The sequence below is a fragment of the Loxodonta africana genome, chromosome 7 (assembly GCF_030014295.1).
Source record: "Loxodonta africana isolate mLoxAfr1 chromosome 7, mLoxAfr1.hap2, whole genome shotgun sequence".
Taxonomy (NCBI): Eukaryota; Metazoa; Chordata; class Mammalia; order Proboscidea; family Elephantidae; genus Loxodonta; species Loxodonta africana.
Window position 1 is genome coordinate 11,594,743 of NC_087348.1, and position 23,714 is coordinate 11,618,456.

Sequence of the window (23,714 nt, forward strand, 5' to 3'; positions counted from 1 at the left end):
ATACACACATCAGGGCACTTCTATATGCTACCAGTAAGTAGTTATAAATTAAATTTATAATTCAGGATTCTATAGCATCAGAAACTAATTAGTAATAAATTTAATGTAAAAAATATATGACTGCTCTTATAAGTTAAAAAAAAATTACAAAGCATAAAAAGAGAAATGAAAGAAAACCTAAATTAGCGGAGTGACACACCATGTTCATAGATCACAACATCCAATTTTGGAAAATGGCATTTTTACCCAAACTGATCTATACATCCAGTGCAATCTCAATAAATATTCTTCAGAGAATCCGTTTCCTAACTTCCAACACTATATAGAGTAGTTTGCCTGTTTTTGGCCTTTATGTAAGGGGAATTGTATAGTATGTGATCATTTATGAATTTTTTGTATTGATTTCAGATGGCTCGTGGCTGCAAGCAGAGAATACCAGAAAGGTGTTTACCTGTGTTTTATTGACAATGAGAAGCATTCAACTCTGTGGATCATAACAAATTATGGATGACATCATGAAAATGGGAATTCCAGAACACTTCATTGTGCTCATGAGGAATCAGTACACAGACAAAGAGGCAGTTATTTGACAGAACGAGGGGATGCTGCGTGGTGTGAAGTCAAGAAAAGTGTGCATCAGGGCTGTGTCCTTTCACCATACTTATTCAATCTGTATGCTGAGCAAATAATCCATGAAGCTGGACTATTTGAAGAATGGGGCATCAAGATTAGAGAAAGACTCATTAACAACCTGTGTTATGCAGATGGCACAATTTTGATTGCTGAAAGTGAAGAGGACTTGAAGCACTTACTGATGAAGATCAAAGACTACGGCCTTCAATATGAATTTCATCTCAACATAAAGAAAACAAATATCCTCACAACTGGACCAATAAATGACATCATTGAAGTTGTCAGGGATTTCATTTTACTTGTATCCACAATCAATGTCCATGGAAACAACAGTCAAGAAATCAAAAAACAGATTGCATTGGGCAAATCTGCTTTAATAAGATTTCTTTAAAGTGTTAAAAAGCAAAGATGTCACTTTAAGGACTAAGGTATGCCTAACCCAAACCACAGTATTTCCAGTCCCCTCATAAGCCCTCAAAATCTGCAGGAGGAATAAGGAAGACTGAGGAAGAATTGACACCTTTGAATTCTGGTGTTGGTGAAGAATATTGACTGTACCACAAAGTGCCAGAAGAACAAACAAATCTGTCTTGGAAGAAATACATCCAGGGTGCTCCTTGGAACTGAGGATGGTGAGACTTTGTCTCATGTACTTTGGACATGTTATCAGGAGGACCAGTCCCTGGAGAAGGACATCATGCTTGGGAAAGTAAAGGGTCAGTGAAAAAGGGGAAGACCCTCAACAAGATGGATTGACATAGTGTCTGTAACAATGGGCTCAAGCATAACAACCATCTCGAGGATGGAGCAAGACCAGGAAGTGTTTTGTTTTGTTGTACACGGGGTCACTGTGAGTCAGAAACAACTCAACGACAGCACCTAACAACTATCCAACAGCATCATTTGTATTGGGCATGTCCTACTCAACATAAGGGTATCATATTTATCTATATCACTGCATGTTATTGTTTTTTCGTTCCCTTTACTCTGTAGTATTCTGTTATATGAATATTCTGCATCTTATTTGTCCATTCTATTTTTTTTATGTTTCCAATTGTGGGATATTACGAATAGTGAGTGTGCTATTTCAAAAATGTCATTTTCACCATGGACTTTCTCTACACATAATCCTTTTGTGTTTCCCCTTAGTTTTCTGATGAAGTTCAAAATCCTTAGATTAGTGTGTCAGGTCCCTCTCAACCTCATGTAATTCTCCACTGTCTTGCTCTTCCATTGACCCTTCTCCCCTTTTCTACCACATTATGCTCCACTAAAACTTACCAATGGGCTGCTGAGGGAGGGCCAAGATGGCACAGTAGTCAGATGCTTCCGCTGACCCCTCTTACAACAAAGACCCAAAAAAACAAGTGAAATGATTATATTTATGATAAGCTAGGAGCCCTGAACATCAATGGCAAAGTTAGAAAATGGACTGAGTGGCATGGGAGGCAAAGACAGTTCAGAAGCAGAAAGGAGTTGCCAGACCTGAATCCCCAATAACCCTCCAGCACCATTCCCTGGAGCACACGCAGTGGGGCTGATGGTAGAGTTCGGAATGCCGTTTTCTCAGGGAGAGACAGCAAACCACACAGCATACCCACACTTCCAGAATCAAAGAAGAATGGTGTGGTTGGCAAAATCTAAGTATTTGTGTTTATTTTACCACAGCCCAAGCCTCCAAGCCAGCTTCAGTGGCTGTCAATTTCCCTGGGCCTGAGATTGGCCCTGATGTATTCCCTGAGCCATTCTCCTGACCCTGAAGAAGGAATAAATTCACAATTGGGAGAAGAGATAATCTGCCAGCTCCACTAACCTTGGAGCTCAAGACAGAAGGATCTCCAGTCCAACCACAAATGTTCCATGGACTTTGAACACCTTACACCCCCTCATGAACCTGTGTGGGCCCATTTCAGGAAAATAGGCCCTGGTTGACCGACTGCAACTGTTTCACCTGTGCAGTGGAAAGGCGGGTATTTCATGTTTAACATCACTTTGCCTATTAAACAGGGTCATCATCTACCCACATCAGGGACCTAAAGACTGGTGGCTTCACCCACGTCACCTAGCAACCCACAACAGGGGTCCTAAGACTAGTGGTACCTCATAGTACTTACAACCAAAAGTATTGGGTGCCCATTGCTTGGTGGCAGAACCCACCCACCTGTGCATGCTAGGGAACAGGGAGGCGTTTTCCTCACAGAAATTCAGGAAATGGTTGTGAGTCCTCTGCCTTGTTCAGAGCATAGCCCTCTGCTGCAACCAGATACCTGTACCTACACCAATCACCCCTGCCCCTCTAAGACTGTAGGACAGAACCTGTAGCACACACTTGATGACCAACTACCTGGACACCTGAGCTGAATACATACAAAAAAATAAATGGACTCCTAGGCCCATATAGCCTGTAACAGCTCTGGCCATCTGGTGACAGGACGTTAGAGCATCAAAAGCTTCAAAGCTATCTCACTCAAGCAGGGTATTTGGGCACAGGAAAATGAAACAAACAAGAAGCTAGGATACAGTAAGCAAACATAAAATAAACTAATACGATAACTTATAGATGGCTCAGAGACAACAGTCGATATCAAGTCACATAAAGAAACAGGGCACGATCGCCTCAACAAGCTCTCAAAACAGAGTCAAGGGGTCTTCTAGATAAAAGTGCCATCCTGGAATTACCAGATGCAGAATACAAAAGAATAGTATACAGAACCCTTCAAGACATCAGGAAGGAAATCAGGCAAATTGCAGGACAAGACAAGGAACACACAGATAAAGCAGTTGAAGAAATTAAAAAGATTATTCAGGAACATAATGAAAAATTTCATAAGCTGGAAAAATCCACAGACAGACGGCAATTAGCATTTCAGAAGATTAACAATAAAATTACAGAAGTAGACAACTCAATAGAAAGTCAGGAGCAGAACTGAGAAAGTGGGAGGCAGAATTTTTGAACTTGAAGATAAAGCACTTGGCACCAATGTATTTAAAGAAAAATCAGATAAAAGAATTAAAAAAAATGAAGAAACCTTAAGAATCATGTGGGATTCTATCAAGAGAAATAACCTACGAGCGATTGGAGTACCAGAACAGGGAGGGATAACAAAAAAAGCAGACACAATTGTTGAAGATTCTTTGGGAGAAAACTTCCCTGATATTGTAAAAGATGAGAAGATATCTCTCCAAGGTGCTCATTGAACTGCACATAAGGTAGATCTTAGAAGAATGTCAGCAAGACATATTATAATCAAACTTGCCAAAACCAAAGACAGAATTTTAAGAGCAGCTAGGAATAAACAAAAAGCCACCTACAAAGGAGAGCCAACAAGAACAAGCTTGGACTACTTGGCAGAAACCATGCAGGCAAGAAGGCAATGGGATGAGTTATATAAAAAATCGAAGGAAAAATTGCCAACCAAGAATCATATATCCAGCAAAACTGTCTCTCAAACATGAAGGTGAAATTAGGACATTTCCAGGGAAACAGAAATTTAGGGAATTTGTAAAAACCAAACCAAAAGTACAAGAAATATTAAAGGGAGTCCTTTGATTAGAAAATCAATAGTATCAGGTATCAACCTGCGACTGGAACACTGGACAGAGCAATCAGGAGTCAACCCAGACAGGAAAATCACAAAAATAAATCAAGGTAAAAAAGTGCTCAAAACAGGTAAAAAGCAATGTTGTTATGAAAAAGAACATTAAAACAATAAAAAGGGACAAAGAAAAGTAGTCATAGATCTTCCATATGGAGAGGAAGACAAGGCAATACAAAGAAATAAAAGTTAGGTTTCAATTTAGAAAGCTGAAGGTAAATACTGAAATAACCACAGAGGAGACAAATTATCCTACAAATCAAAATAAAATACAAGAAAAAAACAGAGACTCAGCAGAAACAAAATGAACAACAAAGAATATGAGGAAAGAGGCGGGGCCAAGATGGCGGACTAGGTGGACGCTGCCGCGGATCCCTCTTGCAACAAAGACTTGGAAAAACAAGGGAATCGATCACATACATAACAATCTACGAACTCTGAACAACAAGCACAGACTTAGAGACGGAAAACGAACAAATACGGGCAGACAGCGACCGTTTACAGAACTAGGAGCCAGCGTACCAGCTGATTACCTGGAAAATCTAGTTTCCCAGTGATGGCTTGGAGACAGCAGTCCATATCAAACCACATAAAGAAACAGACCATGACAGCTTCTCCAACCCCTCAAACAAAAGAATCAAAATCCTTCCCAAATGAAGATACAATCCTGGAATTATCAGATAAAGAATATAAAAAACTAATTTACAGAATGCTTAAAGATATCACAAATGAAATTAGGATAAATGCAGAAAAAGCCAAGGAACACACTGACAAAACTGTTGAAGAACTCAAAAAGATTATTCAAGAACATAGTGGAAAAATTTATAAGTTGCAAGAATCCATAGAGAGACAGCATGTAGAAATCCAAAAGATTAACAATAAAATTACAGAATTTGACAACGCAATAGAAAGTCAGAGGAGCAGACTCGAGCAATTAGAATGCAGACTGGGACTACTGGAGGACCAGGGAATCAACACCAACATAGCTGAAAAAAAATCAGATAAAAGAATTAAAAAAAATGAAGAAACCCTAAGAATCATGTGGGACTCTATCAAGAAGGATAACTTGCGAGTGATTGGAGTCCCAGAACAGGGAGGGGGGACAGAAAACACAGAGAAAATAGTTGAAGAACTCCTGACACAAAACTTCCCTGACATCATGAAAGACGAAAGGATATCTATCCAAGATGCTCATCGAACCCCATTTAAGACTGATCCAAAAAGAAAAACACCAAGACATATTATCATCAAACTTGCCAAAACCAAAGACAAACAGAAAATTTTAAAAGCAGCCAGGGAGAAAAGAAAGGTCTCCTTCAAGGGAGAATCAATAAGAATAAGTTCAGACTACTCAGCAAAAACCATGCAGGCAAGAAGGGAATGGGACGACGTATACAGAGCACTGAACGAGAAAAACTGCCAACCAAGGATTATATATCCAGCAAAACTCTCTCTGAAATATGAAGGCGAAATTAAGATATTTACAGATAAACACAAGTTTAGAGAATTTGCAAAAACTAAACCAAGACTGCAAGAAGTGCTAAAGGAGATTGTTTGGCCTGATGACCAATAATATCAGGTACCAGCACAATACAAGGTCACAAAACAGAACGTCCTGATATCAACGCAACTCAAATAGGGAAAGCACAAAAACAAACAAATTAAGACTAATTCTAAAAAATAAATAAATAAACAAAATAATACACATAACAGGAAATCATGGAAATCAATAGATAAACGATCACAATAATCAAAAAGAGGGACTAAATATAGGAGGCATTGAACTGCCAGATGGAGAGGGATACAAGGCGATATAGAAGGATACAAGTTAGGTTTTTAATTAGAAAAATAGGGGTAAATAATAAGGTAACCACAAAAAGGAATATCAATTCCATAACTCAAGAAAAAAGCCAAGAAAAACGTAACGACTCAACAAACACAAAGTTAAACATTACGAAAATGAGGATCTCACAAGCTACTAAGAAAAACGTCTCTGCACAAAAAAGCATGTGGAAAAAAGAAATGGCCAACAACACACATGAAAAGGCATCAAAATGACAGCACTAAAAACTTATTTATCTATAATTACCCTGAATGTGAATGGACTAAATACACCAATAAAGAGACAGAGAGTCACGGACTGGATAAAGAAACACGATCCATCTATATGCTGCCTACAAAAGACACACCTTAGACTTAGAGACACAAACAAACTAAAACTCAAAGGATGGAAAAAAATATATCAAGCAAACAATAAGCAAAAAAGAAGAGGAGTAGCAATATTAATTTCTGACAAAATAGACTTTAGACTTAAATCCGCCACAAAAGATAAAGGAGGACAGTATATAATGATAAAAGGGACAATTGATCAGGAAGACATAACCATATTAAATATTTACGCACCCAATGACAGGGCTGCAAGATACATAAATCAAATTTTAACAGAATTGAAAAGTGAGATAGACACCTCCACATTTATAGTAGGAGATTGCAACACACCACTTTCGGATAAGGACAGGACATCCAGTAAGAAGCTCAATAGAGACACAGAAGACCTACTTACAACAATCAACCAACTTGACCTCGTTGACTTACACAGAACTCTCCACCCAACTGCTGCAAAATATACTTTTTTTTCTAGCGCACATGGAACATTCTCTAGAATAGACCACATATTAGGTCATAAAACAAACCTTTGCAGAGTCCAAAACATCGAAATATTACAAAGCATCTTCTCAGACCACAAGGCCATAAAAGTGGAAATCAATAACAGAAAAATTAGGGAAAAGAAATCAAATACTTGGAAAATGAACAATACCCTCCTGAAAAAAGACTGGGTTATAGAAGACATCAAGGAGGGAATAAGGAAATTCTTAGAAAGCAACGAGAATGAAAATACTTCCTATCAAAACCTCTGGGACACAGCAAAAGCAGTGCTCAGAGGCCAATTTATATCAATAAATACACACATACAAAAAGAAGAAAGAGCCAAAATCAGAGAACTGTCCCAACAACTTGAACAAATAGAAAGTGAGCAACAAAAGAACCCATCAGGCACCAGAAGAAAACAAATAATAAAAATTAGAGCTGAACTAAATGAATTAGAGAACAGAAAAACAATTGAAAGAATTGACAAAGCCAAAAGCTGGTTCTTTGAAAAAATTAACAAAATTGATAAACCATTGGCTAGACTGACTAAAGAAAAACAGGAAAGGAAACAAATAACCCGAATAAGAAACGAGAAGGACCACATCACAACAGAACCAAATGAAATTAAAAGAATCATTTCAGATTACTACGAAAAATTGTACTCTAACAAATTTGAAAACCTAGAAGAAATGGATAAATTCTTGGAACAATACTACCTACCTAAACTAACACATTCAGAAGTAGAACAACTAAATAGACCCATAACAAAAAAAGAGATTGAAACGGTAATTAAAAAACTTCCAACAAAAAAAAGTCCTGGCCCAGACGGCTACACTGCAGAGTTCCACCAAACCTTCAGAGAAGACTTAACACCATTACTATTGAAGGTATTTCAAAGCATAGAAAAAGACGGAATACTACCCAACTCATTCTATGAAGCTACCATCTCCCTGATACCAAAACCAGGTAAAGACATTAAAAAAAAAGAAAATTTTAGACCTATATCCCTCATGAACACAGATGCAAAAATCCTCAACAAAATTCTAGCCAATAGAATCCAACACCACATCAAAAAAATAATTCACCCTGATCAAGTGGGATTTATACCAGGTATGCAAGGCTGGCTTAATATCAGAAAAACCATTAATGTAATCCATTACATAAATAAAACAAAAGATAAAAACCACATGATCTTATCAATAGATGCAGAAAAGGCATTTGACAAAGTTCAACACCCATTTATGATAAAACCTCTTACCAAAATAGGAATAGAAGAAAAATTCCTCAACATAATAAAGGGCATCTATGCAAAGCCAACAGCCAATATCACTCTAAATGGAGAGAACCTGAAAGCATTTCCCTTGAGAATGGGAACCAGACAAGGATGCCCTTTATCACCGCTCTTATTCAACATCGTACTTGAAGTCCTAGCCGGGGCAATTAGGCTAGACAAAGAAATAAAGGGTGTCCAGATTGGCAAGGAGGAAGTAAAGCTATCACTATTTGCAGATGCCATGATCGTATACATGGAAAACCCTAAGGAATCCTCTAGAAAACTACTGAAACTAATAGAAGAGTTTGGAAGTGTCTCAGGATACAAAATAAACATACAAAAATCACTTGGATTCCTCTACATCATCAAAAAGGATACCGAAGAGGAAATAACCAAATCAATACCATTCACAGTAGCCCCCAAGAAGATAAAATACTTAGGAATAAATCTTACCAAGGTTGTAAAAGACCTATACAAAGAAAACTATAAAACTCTGCTACAAGAAATTCAAAAGGACATACTTAAGTGGAAGAACATACCCTGCTCATGGATAGGAAGACTTAACATAGTAAAAATGTCTATTCTACCAAAAGCCATCTATACATATAACGCACTTCCAATCCAAATACCAATGTCATACTTTAAGGGGATAGAGAAACAAATCACTAATTTCATATGGAAGGGAAAGAACCCCCGGATAAGCAAAGCATTACTGAAAAAGAAGAAGAAAGTGGGAGGCCTCACTCTACCTGATTTCAGAACCTATTATACAGCTACAGTAGTCAAAACAGCCTGGTACTGGTACAACAACAGGCACATAGACCAATGGAACAGAATTGAGAATCCAGATATAAATCCATCCACGTATGAGCATCTGATATTTGACAAAGGACCAGTGTCAGTCAATTGGGGAAATGATAGCCTTTTTAACAAATGGTGCTGGCATACCTGGATATCCATTTGCAAAAGAATGAAACAGGACCCATACCTCACACCATGCACAAAAACTAACTCCAAGTGGATCAAAGACCTAAACATAAAGGCTAAAACGATAAAGATCATGGAAGAAAAAATAGGACCAACCCTAGAAGCCCTAATACAGGGTATAAACAGAATACAAAACATTACCAAAAATGATGAAGAGAAACCCGATAACTGGGAGCTCCTAAAAATCAAACACCTATGCTCATCTAAAGACTTCACCAAAAGAGTAAAAAAGACCACCTACAGACTGGGAAAGAATATTCAGCTATGACATCTCAGACCAGCGCCTGATCTCTAAAATCTACATGATTCTGTCAAAACTCAACCACAAAAAGACAAACAACCCAATCAAGAAGTGGGCAAAGGAGATGAACACACATTTCACTAAAGAAGATATTCAGGCAGCCAACAGATACATGAGAAAATGCTCCCGATCAATAGCCCTTAGAGAAATGCAAATTAAAACTACGATGAGATTCCATCTCACACCAACTAGACTGGCATTAATCCAAAAAACACAAAATAATAAATGTTGGAGAGGCTGCGGAGAGATTGGAACTCTCATACACTGCTGGTGGGATTGTAAAATGGTACAACCACTTTGGAAATCCATCTGGCGTTATCTTAAACAGTTAGAAATAGAACTACCATACAACCCAGAAATCCCACTCCTCGGAATATACCCTAGAGATACAAGAGCCTTCACACAAACAGATATATGCACACCCATGTTTATTGCAGCTCTGTTTACAATAGCAAAAAGCTGGAAGCAACCAAAATGTCCGTCAACGGATGAATGGGTAAATAAATTGTGGTATATTCACACAATGGAATACTACGCATTGATAAAGAACAGTGACGAATCTCTGAAACATTTCATAACATGGAGGAATCTGGAAGGCATTATGCTGAGTGAAATGAGTCAGAGGCAAAAGGACAAATATTGTATAAGACCACTATTATAAGATCTTGAGAAATAGAAAAAACGGAGAAGAATACATACTTTTGTGGTTACAAAGGGGGGAGGGAGGGAGGGAGGGAGGGAGAGGGCTTTTTATTGATCAATCAGTAGATAAGAACTGCTTTGGGTGAAGGGAAAGACAACACTCAATACAAGGAAGGTCAGCCTAATTGGACTGGACTAAAAGCAAAGAGGTTTCCGGGATAAAATGAAAGCTTCAAAGATCAGCGGAGCAGGGGCTGGGGTCTGGGGAACTTGGTTTGAGGGGACTTCTAAGTCAATGGGCAAAATAATTCTATTATGAAAACATTCTGCATCCCACTTTGAATTGTGGCGCCTGGGGTCCTAAATGCTAACAAGCAGCCATCTAAGATACATCACTTGGTCTCAACCCACCTGGAGCAAAGGCAAAGGAAGAACACCAAGGTCACACGACAACTAAGAACCCAAGAGACAGAAAGGGCCACATGAACCAGAGACCTACATTATCCTGAGACCAGAAGAACTAGTTGGTGCCCGGCCACAATCGATGTCTGCCCTGTCAGGGAACACAACAGACAACTCCTGAGGGAGCAGGAGGCCAATGGGATACAGACCCCAAATTCTCATGAAAAGAACATACCTAATGGTAGGATTGAGACTAGAGGAATCCCAGAGACAATGCTCCCCAGGACGTCTGATGACACAGGACAGGAACCATCCCCGAAGACAAATCATCAGGCATGAAAAGGACTGGTCAGTGGTTGGGAGAGAGATGCCGATGAAGAGAGAGCTAATTAAATCAGGTGGACACTGGAGAGTGTGTTGGCCACTCTTGACTGGAGGGGGATCGGAAGATAGAGAGAGAGGGAAGATGGCAAAATTGGCACGAAACGAGAGACTGTAAGGGCTGACTCAATAGGGGGAGAGCAAGTGGGAGAAGGGAGTAAGATGTATGTAAACCTACATGTGACAGACTGATTGGAATGGTAAATGTTCACTTGAAGCTTAAAAAAAAAAAAAAAAAAGAATATGAGGAAAGGACAATATATAATCTACTCGGCACATAAAATTCAGTGGGAAAAAGAAACTGTCAAGAACACACAAAAACAGACATCAAAATGATAGCACTAAATCCATACCTATCCATAATTTCACTCATTGTAAATGGACTAAATACACCAATAAAGAGTCAGAGAGTGGCAGAATGGATTAGAAAATACAATCCTTCTGTATGCTGCCTACAAGAGACACACCTTAGGCTTAGAAACACAAACAAACTACAACTCAAAGGATGGATAAAAATATACCAAGCAAACAACAATCAAAAAAGAGCAGGAGTGACAATATGAAGTTTTGACAAAATAGACTTGAAAGTTAAATCCATTAGAAAGGATAAGGAAGGACACTATATAATAAAGGGACAATATACCAGGAGGATATAACCACATTAAATATTTATGCACCCAATGACAGGGCTGCAAGATACATAAAACAAACTCTATCGGCATTGAAAAGTGAGATAGACAGCTCCACGATAATACCAGGAGACTTCAACACACCACTTCTGGTGAAGGACAGGACATCCAAAAAGAAGCTCAATAAAGACATGCAAGATCTAAATGACACAATCAACCAACTTGACCTCATGGACATATACAGAACATTCCATTCAAGATCAGTCAAGTACATCTTTTTTGCTGCACATGGAATATTCTCTAGAATAGACCACATATTAGGTCATAAAGCAAGCCTTAGCAGAATCCAAAACACGGAAATATTACAAAGCATTTTCTCTGATCATAATGCCATAAAAGTAGAAATCAATAACAGAAAAAGTAGGGAAAAGAAATCAAACACTTGGAAATTAAACAATACCCTGCTCAAGAAAGACTGGATTATAAAAGACATTAAGAAGGGAATAAAGAAATTCATAGAATCCAATGAGAATGAAAACAATTCCTATCAGAACTTTTGGGACACAGCTAAAGCAGTGCTCAGAGGTCAATTGATATCAATAAATGCACACATCCAAAAAGAAGAAAGGCCCCAAATCAAAGAATTATCCCTACAACCTGAACAAATAGAAAGAGAGCAACAAAAGAAACCCTCAGGTACCAGAAGAAAATAAATAATAAAAATTAGAGCAGAATTAAATGAAATAGAGAACAGAAATCAATGGAAATAGTCAACAAGACCAAAAGCTAGTTCTTGGAAAAAATCAACAAAATTGATAAACCACTGGCCAAACTGACGAAAGAAAAACAGGAGAGGAAGAAAATAACCCAAATAAGAAATGAGATGGGCGATATTACAACAGACCCAACTGAAATCAATAGAATCATATCAGATTACTTTGAAAAACTCTACTCTCACAAATTTGAAAACCTAGAAGAAATCGATGAATTCCTAGAAACACACTACCTACCTAAACTAACACAAACAGAAGTAGAACAATTAAATAAACCCATAACAAAAGAAGAGATTGTAAAGATAATCAAAAAAACTCCCAATAAACAAACAAAGCCCTGGCCCAGATGGCTTCGCTGCAGAGTTCTACCAAACTTTCAGAGAAAAATTAACACCACTACTATCAAAGGTATTTCAGAGCATAGAAAAGGACAGAATACTCCCAATCTCATTCTACAAAGCCAGCGTATCCCTGATACCAAAGCCAGGTAAATACACCACAAGAAAAGAAAACTATAGACCTATATCCCTCATGAACTTAGATGCAAAAATCCTCAACAAAATTCTAGCCAATAGAATTCAATGACATATCAAAATAATAATTCACCATGACCAAGTGGGATTCACACCAGGTATGCAGGGATGGGTCAACATTTGAAAAGCAATTAATGTAATCCATTATATAAATAAAACAAAAGATAAGAATCACATGATTTTATCAATCGATGCAGAAAAGGCATTTGAAAATGTTCCACATCCATTCATGATAAAAATTCTCAGCAAAATAAGAACAGAAGGAAAATCCCTCACATAGTAAAGGGCATTTTTACAAAGCCAATAGCCAACATCATTCTAAATGCAGAAAGCCTGAAAGCATTCCCCTTGAGATCGGGAACCAGACAAGGATGCCCTTTATCACCACTCTTACTCAACATTGTGCTGGAGGTCCTATCCAGAGCAATTAGGCTAAATAAAGAAATAAAGGGTACCCGGATTGGCAAGGAAGAAGTATCTCCATTTGCAGATGACATGATCTTACACACAGAAATCGCTAAGGAATCCTCCAGAAAACTACTGAAACTAATAGAAGAGTTCAGCACAATATCAGGATACAGGATAAACATACAAAAATCAGTCAGATTCCTCTACACCAACAAAAAGAATATCGAAGAGGAAATCACCAAATCAATAGCATTTACAGTAGCCCCCAAGAAGATAAAATACTTGGGAATAAACCTTACCAGAGATGTAAAAGACTTATACAAAGAAAACTACAAAACACTTCTGCAAGAAACCAAAAGAGACCCATGTAACTGGAAAAACATACCTTGCTCATGGATAGGAAGACTTAACATTATAAAAATGTCTATTCTACCAAAACCGATCTATAGATTTTAAAGCAATTCCGATCCAAATCCCAATGACATTCTTTAATGAGATGGAGAAACAAATCACCAACTTCATATGGAAGGGAAAGAGGCCCTGGATAAGTAAAGCATTACTGAAAAAGAAGAACAAAGTGGGAGGCCTCACTCCACCAGATTTTATAATCTATTATACCACCACAGTAGTCAAAACAGCCTGGTACTGGTACAAAAACAGATACATAGACCAATAGAACAGAATTGAGAATCCAGACATAAATCCATCTACATATGAGCAGTTGATATTTGACAAATGCCCCAAAGCAATTAAATGGGGGAAAAGACAGTCTTTTTAGCAAATGGTGCTGGCATAACTGGATATCCATCTGCAAAAAAATGAAACTAGACTCATACCTCACGCCATGCACTAGAATGAACTTAAAATGGATCAAAGACCTAAATATAAAATCTAAAACGATAAAGACCCTGGAAGAAAAAATAGAGACAATGTTAGGAGCCCTAATACATGGCATAAATAGTATACAAAACATTACTAACAATGCAGAAGAAAAAACTAGATAACTGGGAGCTCCTAAAAATCAAAAACCTATGCTCACCCAAAAAAAAAAAAAGACGTCACCAAAAGCGTAAAAAGGTTCCTTACAGACTGGGAAAAAGTTTTTAGCTATGACATTTCTGATCAGCATCTGATCTTTAAAATCTACATTAAACTGCAAAAACTCAACTAGAAAAAGAAAAATAACCCAATGAAGAACGGTGATGAATCTGTGAAACATTTCATAACATGGAGGAATCTGGAAGGCATTATGCTGAGTGAAATTCGTCAGTTGCAAGAGGACAAATATTGTATAAGACCACTATTATAATAATTGGAGAAATAGTTTAAACAGAGAAGGAAAAATTCTTTGATGTTACAAGGCAGGGAGGGAGGGTGGAAAAGTGGTATTCACTAATTAGGTAGTCGATAAGAACTACTTTAGGTGAAGGGGAAAGACAACACACAATACAGGTGGTGTCAGCACAGCTGGACTAAACCAAAAGCAAAGAAGTTTCCTGAATAAACTGAATGCTTCAAAGGCAGGGGCGGGTGTTTGGGGACCATGGTTTCAGGGGATATCTAACTCAACTGGCATAATAAAATCTGTTAAGAAAACATTCTACATCCCACTTTGGAGAATGGCGCCTGGGGCCTTAAACGCTAGCAAGCAGCCATCTAAGATGCATCAGTTTGTTTCAACCCACCTGGAGCAAAGGAGAATGAAGAACACCAAAGACACAAGGTAATTAGGAGCCCAAGAGACAGAAAGGGGCCCATAAACCAGAGACTACATCAGCCTGAGACTAGATGGTGCCTGGCTACAACCGATGACTGCCCTGACAGGGAACACAACAGAGAATCCCTGAGGGAGCAGGAGAGCAGTGGGCTGCAGAGTCCAACTTGTTGTAAAAAGACCAGACTTAATGGTCTGACTGAGACTAGAAGGATCCCAGTGGTCATGGCCCCCAGATCTTCTGTTGGCCCAGGACAGGAACCATTCCCAAAGGCAAGTCTTCAGACAGGGATTGGACTGGACAACGGGAAGGAAAGCGATGCTGGTGAGGAGTGAGCTTCTTGGATCAGGTGGACACTTGAGACTATGTTGGCATCTCCTGTCTGGAACGGAGATGAGAAGGCAGAGGGGGACAGAATCTGGCTGAATGGACACAGAAAGAGAGGGTAGAGAGAAAGAATGTGCTGTCTCATTAGAGGAAGAGCAACTAGGTGTATATCTTGTTGTTGTTAGGTGCCGTGGACTCGGTTCCGACTCACAGCAACCCTATGCACAATAGAATGAAACCCTGTCTGGTCCTGAGCCATCCTTACTATTGTTGCTACGCTTGAGCTCATTGTTGAAGCCACTGTGTCAATCCACCTCGTTGAGGGTCTTCCTCTTTTCCACTGACCCTGTACTCTGCCAAGCCTGATGTCCTTCTCCAGGGACTGATTCCTCCTGACAACATGTCCAAAGTATGTAAGACGCAGTCTCGCCATACCTGCTTCTGAGGAGCATTCTGGTTGTACTTCTTCTAAGACAGATTAGTTCATTCTTCTGGCAGTCCATGGTGTATTCAATATTCTTTGCCAACACCACAGTTCAAAGGCGTCAACTCTTCCTCGGTCTGCCTTATTCATTGTCCAGCTCTCACATACATATGATGCAATCAAAAATACCATGGATTGGATCAAGCGCACCTTAGTCTTCAGGGTGATATCTTTGCTTTTCAAAACTTTGAAGAGGTCCTTTGCAGCAGATTTGCCCAATGCAATGCGTCTTTTGATTTCTTGGCTGCTGCTTCCATGCTTGTTGATTGTGGATCCAAGTAAAACGAAATCCTTGACAACTTCAATCCTTTCTCTGTTTATCATGATGTTGCTCATTGGTCTAGTTGTGAGGATTTTTGTTTTCTTTATGTTGAGGTGTAATCCATACTGAAGGCTGTGGTCTTGATCTTCATTAATAAGTGCTTCAAGTCCTCTTCACTTTCCGCAAGCAAGGTTGTATCATCTGCATAACGCAGGTTGTTAATGAGTCTTCCTCCAATCCTGATGCCCCGTTCTTCTTTATATAGTCCAGCTTCTCCGATTATTTGGTCAGCATACCGATTGAATAGGTATGGTGAAAGAATACAACCCTGACGCATATCCTTCCTGACTTTAAACCAATCAGTATCCCCTTGTTCTGTCCAAACAATTGCCTCTTGATCTATGTGAAGGTTCCTCATGAGCACAATTAAGTGTTCTGGAATTCCCATTCTTCGCAATGTTATCCATAATTTGTTATGATCCACACTGTGGAATGCCTTTGCATAGTCAATAAAACACAGGTAAGCATCCTTCTGGTATTCTCTGCTTTCAGCCAGGATCCATCTGACATCAGCAATGATGTCCCCGGTTCCACTTCCTCTTCTGAAACTGGCCTGAATTTCTGGCAGTTCCCTGTCACAATATACTGCTACAGCCGTTTTTGAATGATCTTCAGCAAAATTTTGCTTGTGTGTGATATTAATGATGTTGTTCTATAATTTCCACATTCGGTTGGATCACCTTTCTTGGGAATAGGCATCACAGCAACACGCAAGCCCCCACAGTAGGTCAAACACACAGACATGTGCGGGAGGTGTATATAGCATGGTGTATTTTTTTATATATATATATATATATAAATTTTTGGCTTGATTTGTAAACATTCACTTAAAGTATACTAAAACTTAAAAAAAAAAAACTTACCTATGTACATTGTCTCATGACACCATCAGAGAGTACTGGGCTACAGGACTGGATGAAAGAAACACTCCTACTTTGAAATCTTGTGTAAGTTACATTTACTTTTATTCACTCACAGTTCACAGTTTTTGCCTGAGAACACAGTTGACATTATGATGGTGGACGTAAAGAGCACCTCAAGTCCCCCACTTCCCTCATGGGTGATAGGCCTGAGTGGTGGCGATGGTTGCCTGTCTATTTCAGAAGAGGTACTGCCAGGCATGGGATACCCCAAATTTCTCACACCACAAACTATGAGAGGAAATATTCTTCAATGAATTATCTCATGTGGTAATAAAATTTACCTTTAAAAGCTGTTTTGGCAGGAACAAAGATGAAGGCTACTAGTACAAGTTTTTATATAACACTAACGACACCTTGCCCCACCCCCACAAATTTTACATAGGAATGCCTACCCAGCAGACTGCGGCAACTATCGCACGATAACCAGCCTGTAGGTGACCATAAGCATTTATCTAACAAGGTCCAGGAGCAACTAAACATGACAGCCTGGCCAAGGCCTCCAATGCTTTTCTCCATATCTGTGTTCTTCAAATAGACTGAATCCCCTGTTGTGAAAATTCTCCCTCTCTGTTGCCAAGGGTAACTCTGTCTCATTTATAAACCACATGCCATGTACCTCGTCTCTGAAGCCTGTCCTGAAACACCTCCAGGTCTGCTGAAGACATCCTTTGTCTGTCCTCCTCTATATAGCACTCAATGCTGACAAGCACACTTGCCATGCTACTTTCACTTTCCCTTTGTGTGTCTAGATCCCTGGGTGCAAAAGTCATCCCCAGGAAGGTGTAATTTGCGATAAAGGTCACTTGTTGAAAGTTGGAGGCATAAGCAATGAAAATACCCCAGAGAAAAGAAAGCCGTGATCCAGAAATACTCACCTGTCTGAGAGAGGGCCACATACAACACCTCCCAGCAGCATTCCAAACATGAATAGGAATTGAGACACTGATTTCAGTGGCTGAGATTCACATACCAGGTCCCACTGGAAAACAAGGAAACCGACACTCTAGAGCTTCACAGCAGCTTACAACACCTCAGTGGAAACCTGCCCCAAACACCTTACCCCGACTTGCAAGTTTCAGTATATCAGGCCCCTATCTTCCCATCCAGCTTTGCTTTCCTGCATTAAAAAAATTTAGCTGAACTTTATCGATCAGCTCTCAGCTTAAGCATAATTTTCTCTAGTAAGGCTCACTGAAACCAGAGGGGTCATATTATTTTCCTGTCTCTGTATTCATTTTGTACTTGGTACTAAGCAGTCCTCAATCTTGGCTACACAGTGAAATCAGTAGACAGCTTTAAAAAATTAGTGATGACTGATTTTTACCCCCAAGCATTTCTTAAAACTCCTCTGAGTTGCAGTCTGAGCATGGAGGTTTGGTCAGTCTCCCCTGATGTTTCTAATTTGCAGAAAAGGTTGGCATGACCCACTTAGCGAATCATTTTTCATACATTATATAAGTGATTTGTTTAAACATTGGTCTCCTCAAGAATAAAAGCACTGTGATAGGAGAGTTTATGACTCTTTTTAAATTCATTAGTCTGGTTATCTGCGCATGTCTGACATGTAATAGATAAGCAACAGATACTTAATGAAAGAATGAAAAATTCAACTTTCATAGCAACTGAGGGTTTGAAGCATGTTCATTACTTGTGTTACCTCTAAACACCCAGATCATGCCCTCAAAGGAGGAAAATGGTGCCTCTTACCTTAGCCACAGTGGTTGAGGGGAAGGTGCCTTTGTCGTACACCCAGCCGTCCACACAGGGCTCTGTGTCTGGCTCACTTGTGTTGAGGGAAGACTCATTGAAATGAAGGAGCTGCCACTGGGGGTGGAGGAAGCGACGACACTTCTCTGGCTTCAGATTTGAGTCCAGTGGGATGGAGATTCTCAGGAGGGCATCATGGCTGAAGATCCCAGTGCCATTATCAGAGACAGTGTCATTGTCAAGGATGGGGACCCAGCAGCGATGATCAGGGGTGGCAGCAGTGAAGTTCTCCAATGGAATATGCATTTGCACTATGACATTGGAGATAAGAAGAAAAACCATCTGAAGGATCTGGAATCTCCCCTGGCCACCAACTTGATGCAGAAGGTCCTGAAATCCCATTGAGGCTGAGTTCGTGATCCCCGAGAAGAGGCAAAATGACTCTATGTAGATAAGTTTAAAGGGAGGAAATGTCTGTTTTTAGTAAGTCCACTAAGTTAGTGTTGATGTTGACAGTCCTTTCTCCTCGATGGGCCCAATGTCACCAGTGCAGCAGAGCAGTGGAAGCAGCTTCCTCAAGTTGTTTTGGGATCAAGCATCCAGCTCTTTTCAGAGTTAATAATTCATCAGAGAGAATTAAAGTGTTTCAGTTAAATCTGTTTAAAGATCTACTCTGCGAAAATCTTTGTCCTCAGAAACACTCAGTTGTCAATATTGGACTTTGATCTGCAACATGTTCCTTATCAAATTAAGATAAAGTTGCAGTTGATTTGCAGTAGTTTCCCAAAACATAAATTGTTGCACCGAAAAAAGCCAACTATTTTGTGTTTTCCTTGGAAAGAGCGAAATGTGTTTTTCTTGTGTAATAGTGAATTTTGACTATAAAATTTAATGAAAACAATCCTAGGTTAAATTTAAAGAAGTGGAATGTGGTATAATCATTGATTTATAGCATCATACACTCGATTTCAGTTCAAATCATACGAAGAATATACATTGATATAGGGTCAGCATAATGGGGACGGGTCGGTAGAGATGTAGGGAAGAGAGGGCAGCCAGGGCTAAGCTCATGTAAGGGTTTATTTTCCCAGTTTCTTCATTATTTGTATCCCATTTGTGATCATCTTTTCTGTGCCAGTTCCTGGAATAGAGCAACGTGTAAAACAAAGTCTGCAAGTGTTTTATAGTCCAGTAAGTAAGGGAATGGAAACCCTGGTGGCACAGCGGTTAAGTGCTATGGCTGCTAGCCAAAAGGCCGGCAGTTCAAATCTACCAGGCGGTCCTTGGAACCTCTATGGGGCAGTTCTACTCTGTCCTATAGGGCCGCTATGAGTCGGACCTGACTTGACGGCAATGCGTTTATAAGTAAGGGAAACATACATAATAACACTTTGATGTTTAAGATACATAAACAGCATATGCACAATGTGCTGTGGAATAAAAGGAGAAAATATCACCTTGATTAACGCTACATCTTCCATTAAAAAAATTTTTTTACAATGTTATTGAGGTATAACATTTGTCCTGTGAAAGTTTGTCCCGTGAAAGTGTATGATTACATGGGTTTAGTCTATCACAGATTATGCAACCAGGGTTGTTGCTCTTGTGTACCAGCGAGTCTATTTTGACTCATTGCAAGGTCATGTGACAGAGTAGAGCTGCCCAGTAGGGTTTTCTAGGCTGTAATCTTTATGGGGGTAGATCTCCATGTCTTTATCACCTGTGCAGCCTCTGGGTGGGTTTGAAACGCCAGCCTTTGAATTACCAGCCAAGCACTTAAACTTTGCATCGCCAGGGCTCCTTGTACAACCATTACAAATATCCAATTACAGAAAAATTTTCATCACCACAAAGACAAATCTGTACACGTTAGCAATCACTTCTCCTCATTCCCCATTCTCTAGCCCTTGGCAACCTCTAATCTAATTTCTGGCTCCATGAGTTTGCCTACTGTTTCATGTAGTTGATATAAATGTGTCTGGCTTCTTTCACTTAACATCACGTTTTCAAGGTTCGTCCATGTTGTAGCATGTATCAGTATTTCATTCTTTTTCAGGGCTGAATAATTCTCCATTGTACAAATATACTGCATTGTTGTTCACCTTTCATTAGTGGATGGATGTTTGTTTGGGAATTATGTTGCTATGACCATTTGTGTCCCTGTTTTTGGGTGAACATAAGTTTCAAATTCTCTTGGGTATCTAGGAAAGAAATAGCTGGGACGTAGGTTACGTCTAGGTTTAACGCTTTGAGGATCTGCCAAACTCTTTTCCATGGTGGCTGCACCAGTTTTTAATCCCACTAGCAATCCAGGATGCTCTTACTTTTTCCACAGCCCTGCCAACACTTGTTATTATCTTTGTTTTTTATTATACTCATACCCTGGTTCATGCAAACAGTTTGCACACTGAGCTGCTAACCTAAAGTTTGGAGGTTTGAGTCCAACTAGAGGGGCCTAGAAAGACAGGCCTGGAAATCTACATCTGAAAAATCAGCCCTTGAAAGCCCCGCAGAGCACAGTACTATTCTGACACACAAGAGCTCGCCACGAGTTGGACTCTACTCAATGCAACTGTTAGAGTGTGTGCAGCCATTCATCGATAGGAAACTGCAGAAGTTTGAGCTGGATTCAGAAGTGGCTTTGGAACAAGGGATATCACTGCAGTTGTTGGACGGATCCTGGCTGAAAACAGAGAAAACAAGAAAGATGATCTTCTGTGTTTCATCACACAAATGCATTTTAATCAAATCATGGGTAACACTGCAAAGAAAGAGAATTTCAGAAGACTTAATTGTGCTCACATGGAACCTGTACATAGATCAAGAGACAGTTATTCATACAGAATAGGGGGATATGTGTGGTTCAAAATTAGAAAAGGCGTGCAGCATGATTGTATCCTTTCACCTTACTTATTCAGTCCGTATGCACAACAAACAACACGGCATCAGGATTGAAGGAAGACTTATTAACAACGTGTGATATTCAGGTGGTGTAACCTTGCCTGCCAAAAATGAACATGACATAAAGCACTTACTGATGAAGGTCAAACACTACAGTCATCAGTATGGATTACACCTGAATGTGAAGAAAACTTTTCTTACAACTAGATCAAAACACTTCGTGAGAAATGGAGGGAAAAAGTGAAGTTCATTCCACTTGGATCAATAATCAACGTCCATGGAAGCAGCCGTCAAGAAATCAAACCACATATTGCACTGGGCATTCCATGTCTGCTGCAAAAGACATCTCTAACGTTTTAAAAAGCTAATATGTTACTTTGATAACTAAGGTGCATCAGCCACCAAGAAAGACCAATTGCTAGAAAGGACATCATTTTGGTAAAGTCGAGGGCCAGTGAAAATAAGGGAAACCCTCAATGTGATGGATTGACACAAGAGCCACAAAAAATGAACTCTAACACGCCAACGGTCATGAAGTTGGTGCAAGTCTGGGCAATGTCTGTCCTGTGGATTAGAAGTCCTCGTTCATTCTTTGCAAGTGGATGTTTAGTTTTCTCAGCACCATTTGTTGCAAAGACTTTTCTTTCTACTAATGAACTGTCTTGATATCATCAAAAATCAATTGGCCATAAATATCAGGGTTTACTTCTGGACTCTTTCTTCTATTCTTTTACCTCTAAATCTATCCTTTTACCAGAAGTCACACTTTCTTGATTACTGTAGCTTGTAGTTTTGAAGCAAATCATTGTGAGTCCACCAAGGAAGTTCTGTTTTAAGGTTATTTTGGGCATTTTAGGTCTCTTGCAGTTCCATGTGAACACTGACGAAAACTTGTCAATTTCCGCAGAAATCTGTTGGGATTTGAGAGGGAGTTTGAATCTGTAGATCGATTTGGGGAGTGTTGCCATCTTATCAATATTATTTTTAATCCAAGGAAATGAGATGGCTAGCAAATTATTTGGAACTGTGATTTTTAAAACAGTTTGTGTAGTTTTCAGTATACAAATTTTATACTTCTTTTATTAAAATTATTCTCAATATTTTAATATTTTGATGCCATTAGAAATATTGTTTTCTTAATTTCATTTTGGATTGCTTACTGCTTTTTTTTAGTGCTTAGAAGTAAAGTTGATTTTTGTAATTTACCTTGCATCCTGCAATATCGCTGAACTTATTTCTTAATTCCAATTGATTTTAGTTGATACAGTGTTAGTTCTTCCTGTCTAATCTAGATGCTGTCAATTTCTTGTTCTTACCTAGTTGCCCTGACTAGAGCCAGAACAATTCTGAATAGAAGTGGCAAAAATGGACATCTCTGCGTTGTTCCTGAACTTTGGGCAGAGCGTTAGGTCTTTCACCATTTAGTATGATTATCACTCTTTTTACATGCTCTCTTCATTTTTCTTCATTCTTTTCTCTTTCTGGTCTTCATGTTTCATAATCTCTATCTCTCTAGCTTCACATTTACTGATCATTGTGCCAACTCAAATCTTACTGTTGAGTACATTAGTGAATTTAGCCCTCCAAGCACTGTGGTTTTAAGTCTCAAATTTCCATAAAGTTCTTCTTAAAATCTCTGTTTATTAATATTCTCTATATGATGAGTCAGGTTATTATGCCTTTCTTTAATTCTTATGCCTGTTGGACAAATGGTCTGGCGAGGGCAACTGACCTCCTCTACCTTCACCCGGTGGAGAGAGAATCACCATCATCATCAGTCCAACGCTGATTCCTATGCGGTGGAGGTCAGACATACCTCCTGCCTCCAAACTTTTTATCCATTCTGACACCAGTCATTCCTCCCACTGTACTCTCTACCCTCTGTTGGGTTTTATAATTTGTTGCAACGTCCAGACCATATTCATGATTACGGGGTTTATTAGGGAAGTAACAGGTTACAATTTAGGATCAGGAATGAGTGAGGATACAGTTCTTTGGTCCTGACAGCTTTTTAGCCATGCACACAGGCAGTCCTCTCCCTCTGTCCCTGGGCCACTGGGGCCAGCTGCTGCCGTGATCAGGCAAGTGCTACAAAGTTCTTTAGCTTTACCAACAAGTGACTGGGGAC

At 39.3% G+C, this 23,714-nt stretch overlaps 1 protein-coding gene across 2 annotated transcripts in view; it reads right to left on the minus strand.

Moving 5' to 3' along the window:
- The window catches only part of LOC100673322 (organic anion transporter 7-like), a 34,704-nt gene extending 15,607 nt beyond the window's left edge, over positions 1-19,097 (minus strand). For both annotated transcript variants that reach the window (XM_010599100.3, XM_003419635.3), the window contains exons 1-2: positions 18,686-19,097; positions 17,854-17,957 (exon numbers count right to left, since the gene is read on the minus strand). In XM_010599100.3, coding sequence (XP_010597402.2) covers positions 17,854-17,957; positions 18,686-19,087 — 506 coding nt within the window. In that variant the 5' untranslated portion in view covers positions 19,088-19,097. The remainder of the gene's footprint in view (positions 1-17,853; positions 17,958-18,685) is intronic.
- Between the last annotated feature and the right edge of the window lie 4,617 nt (positions 19,098-23,714).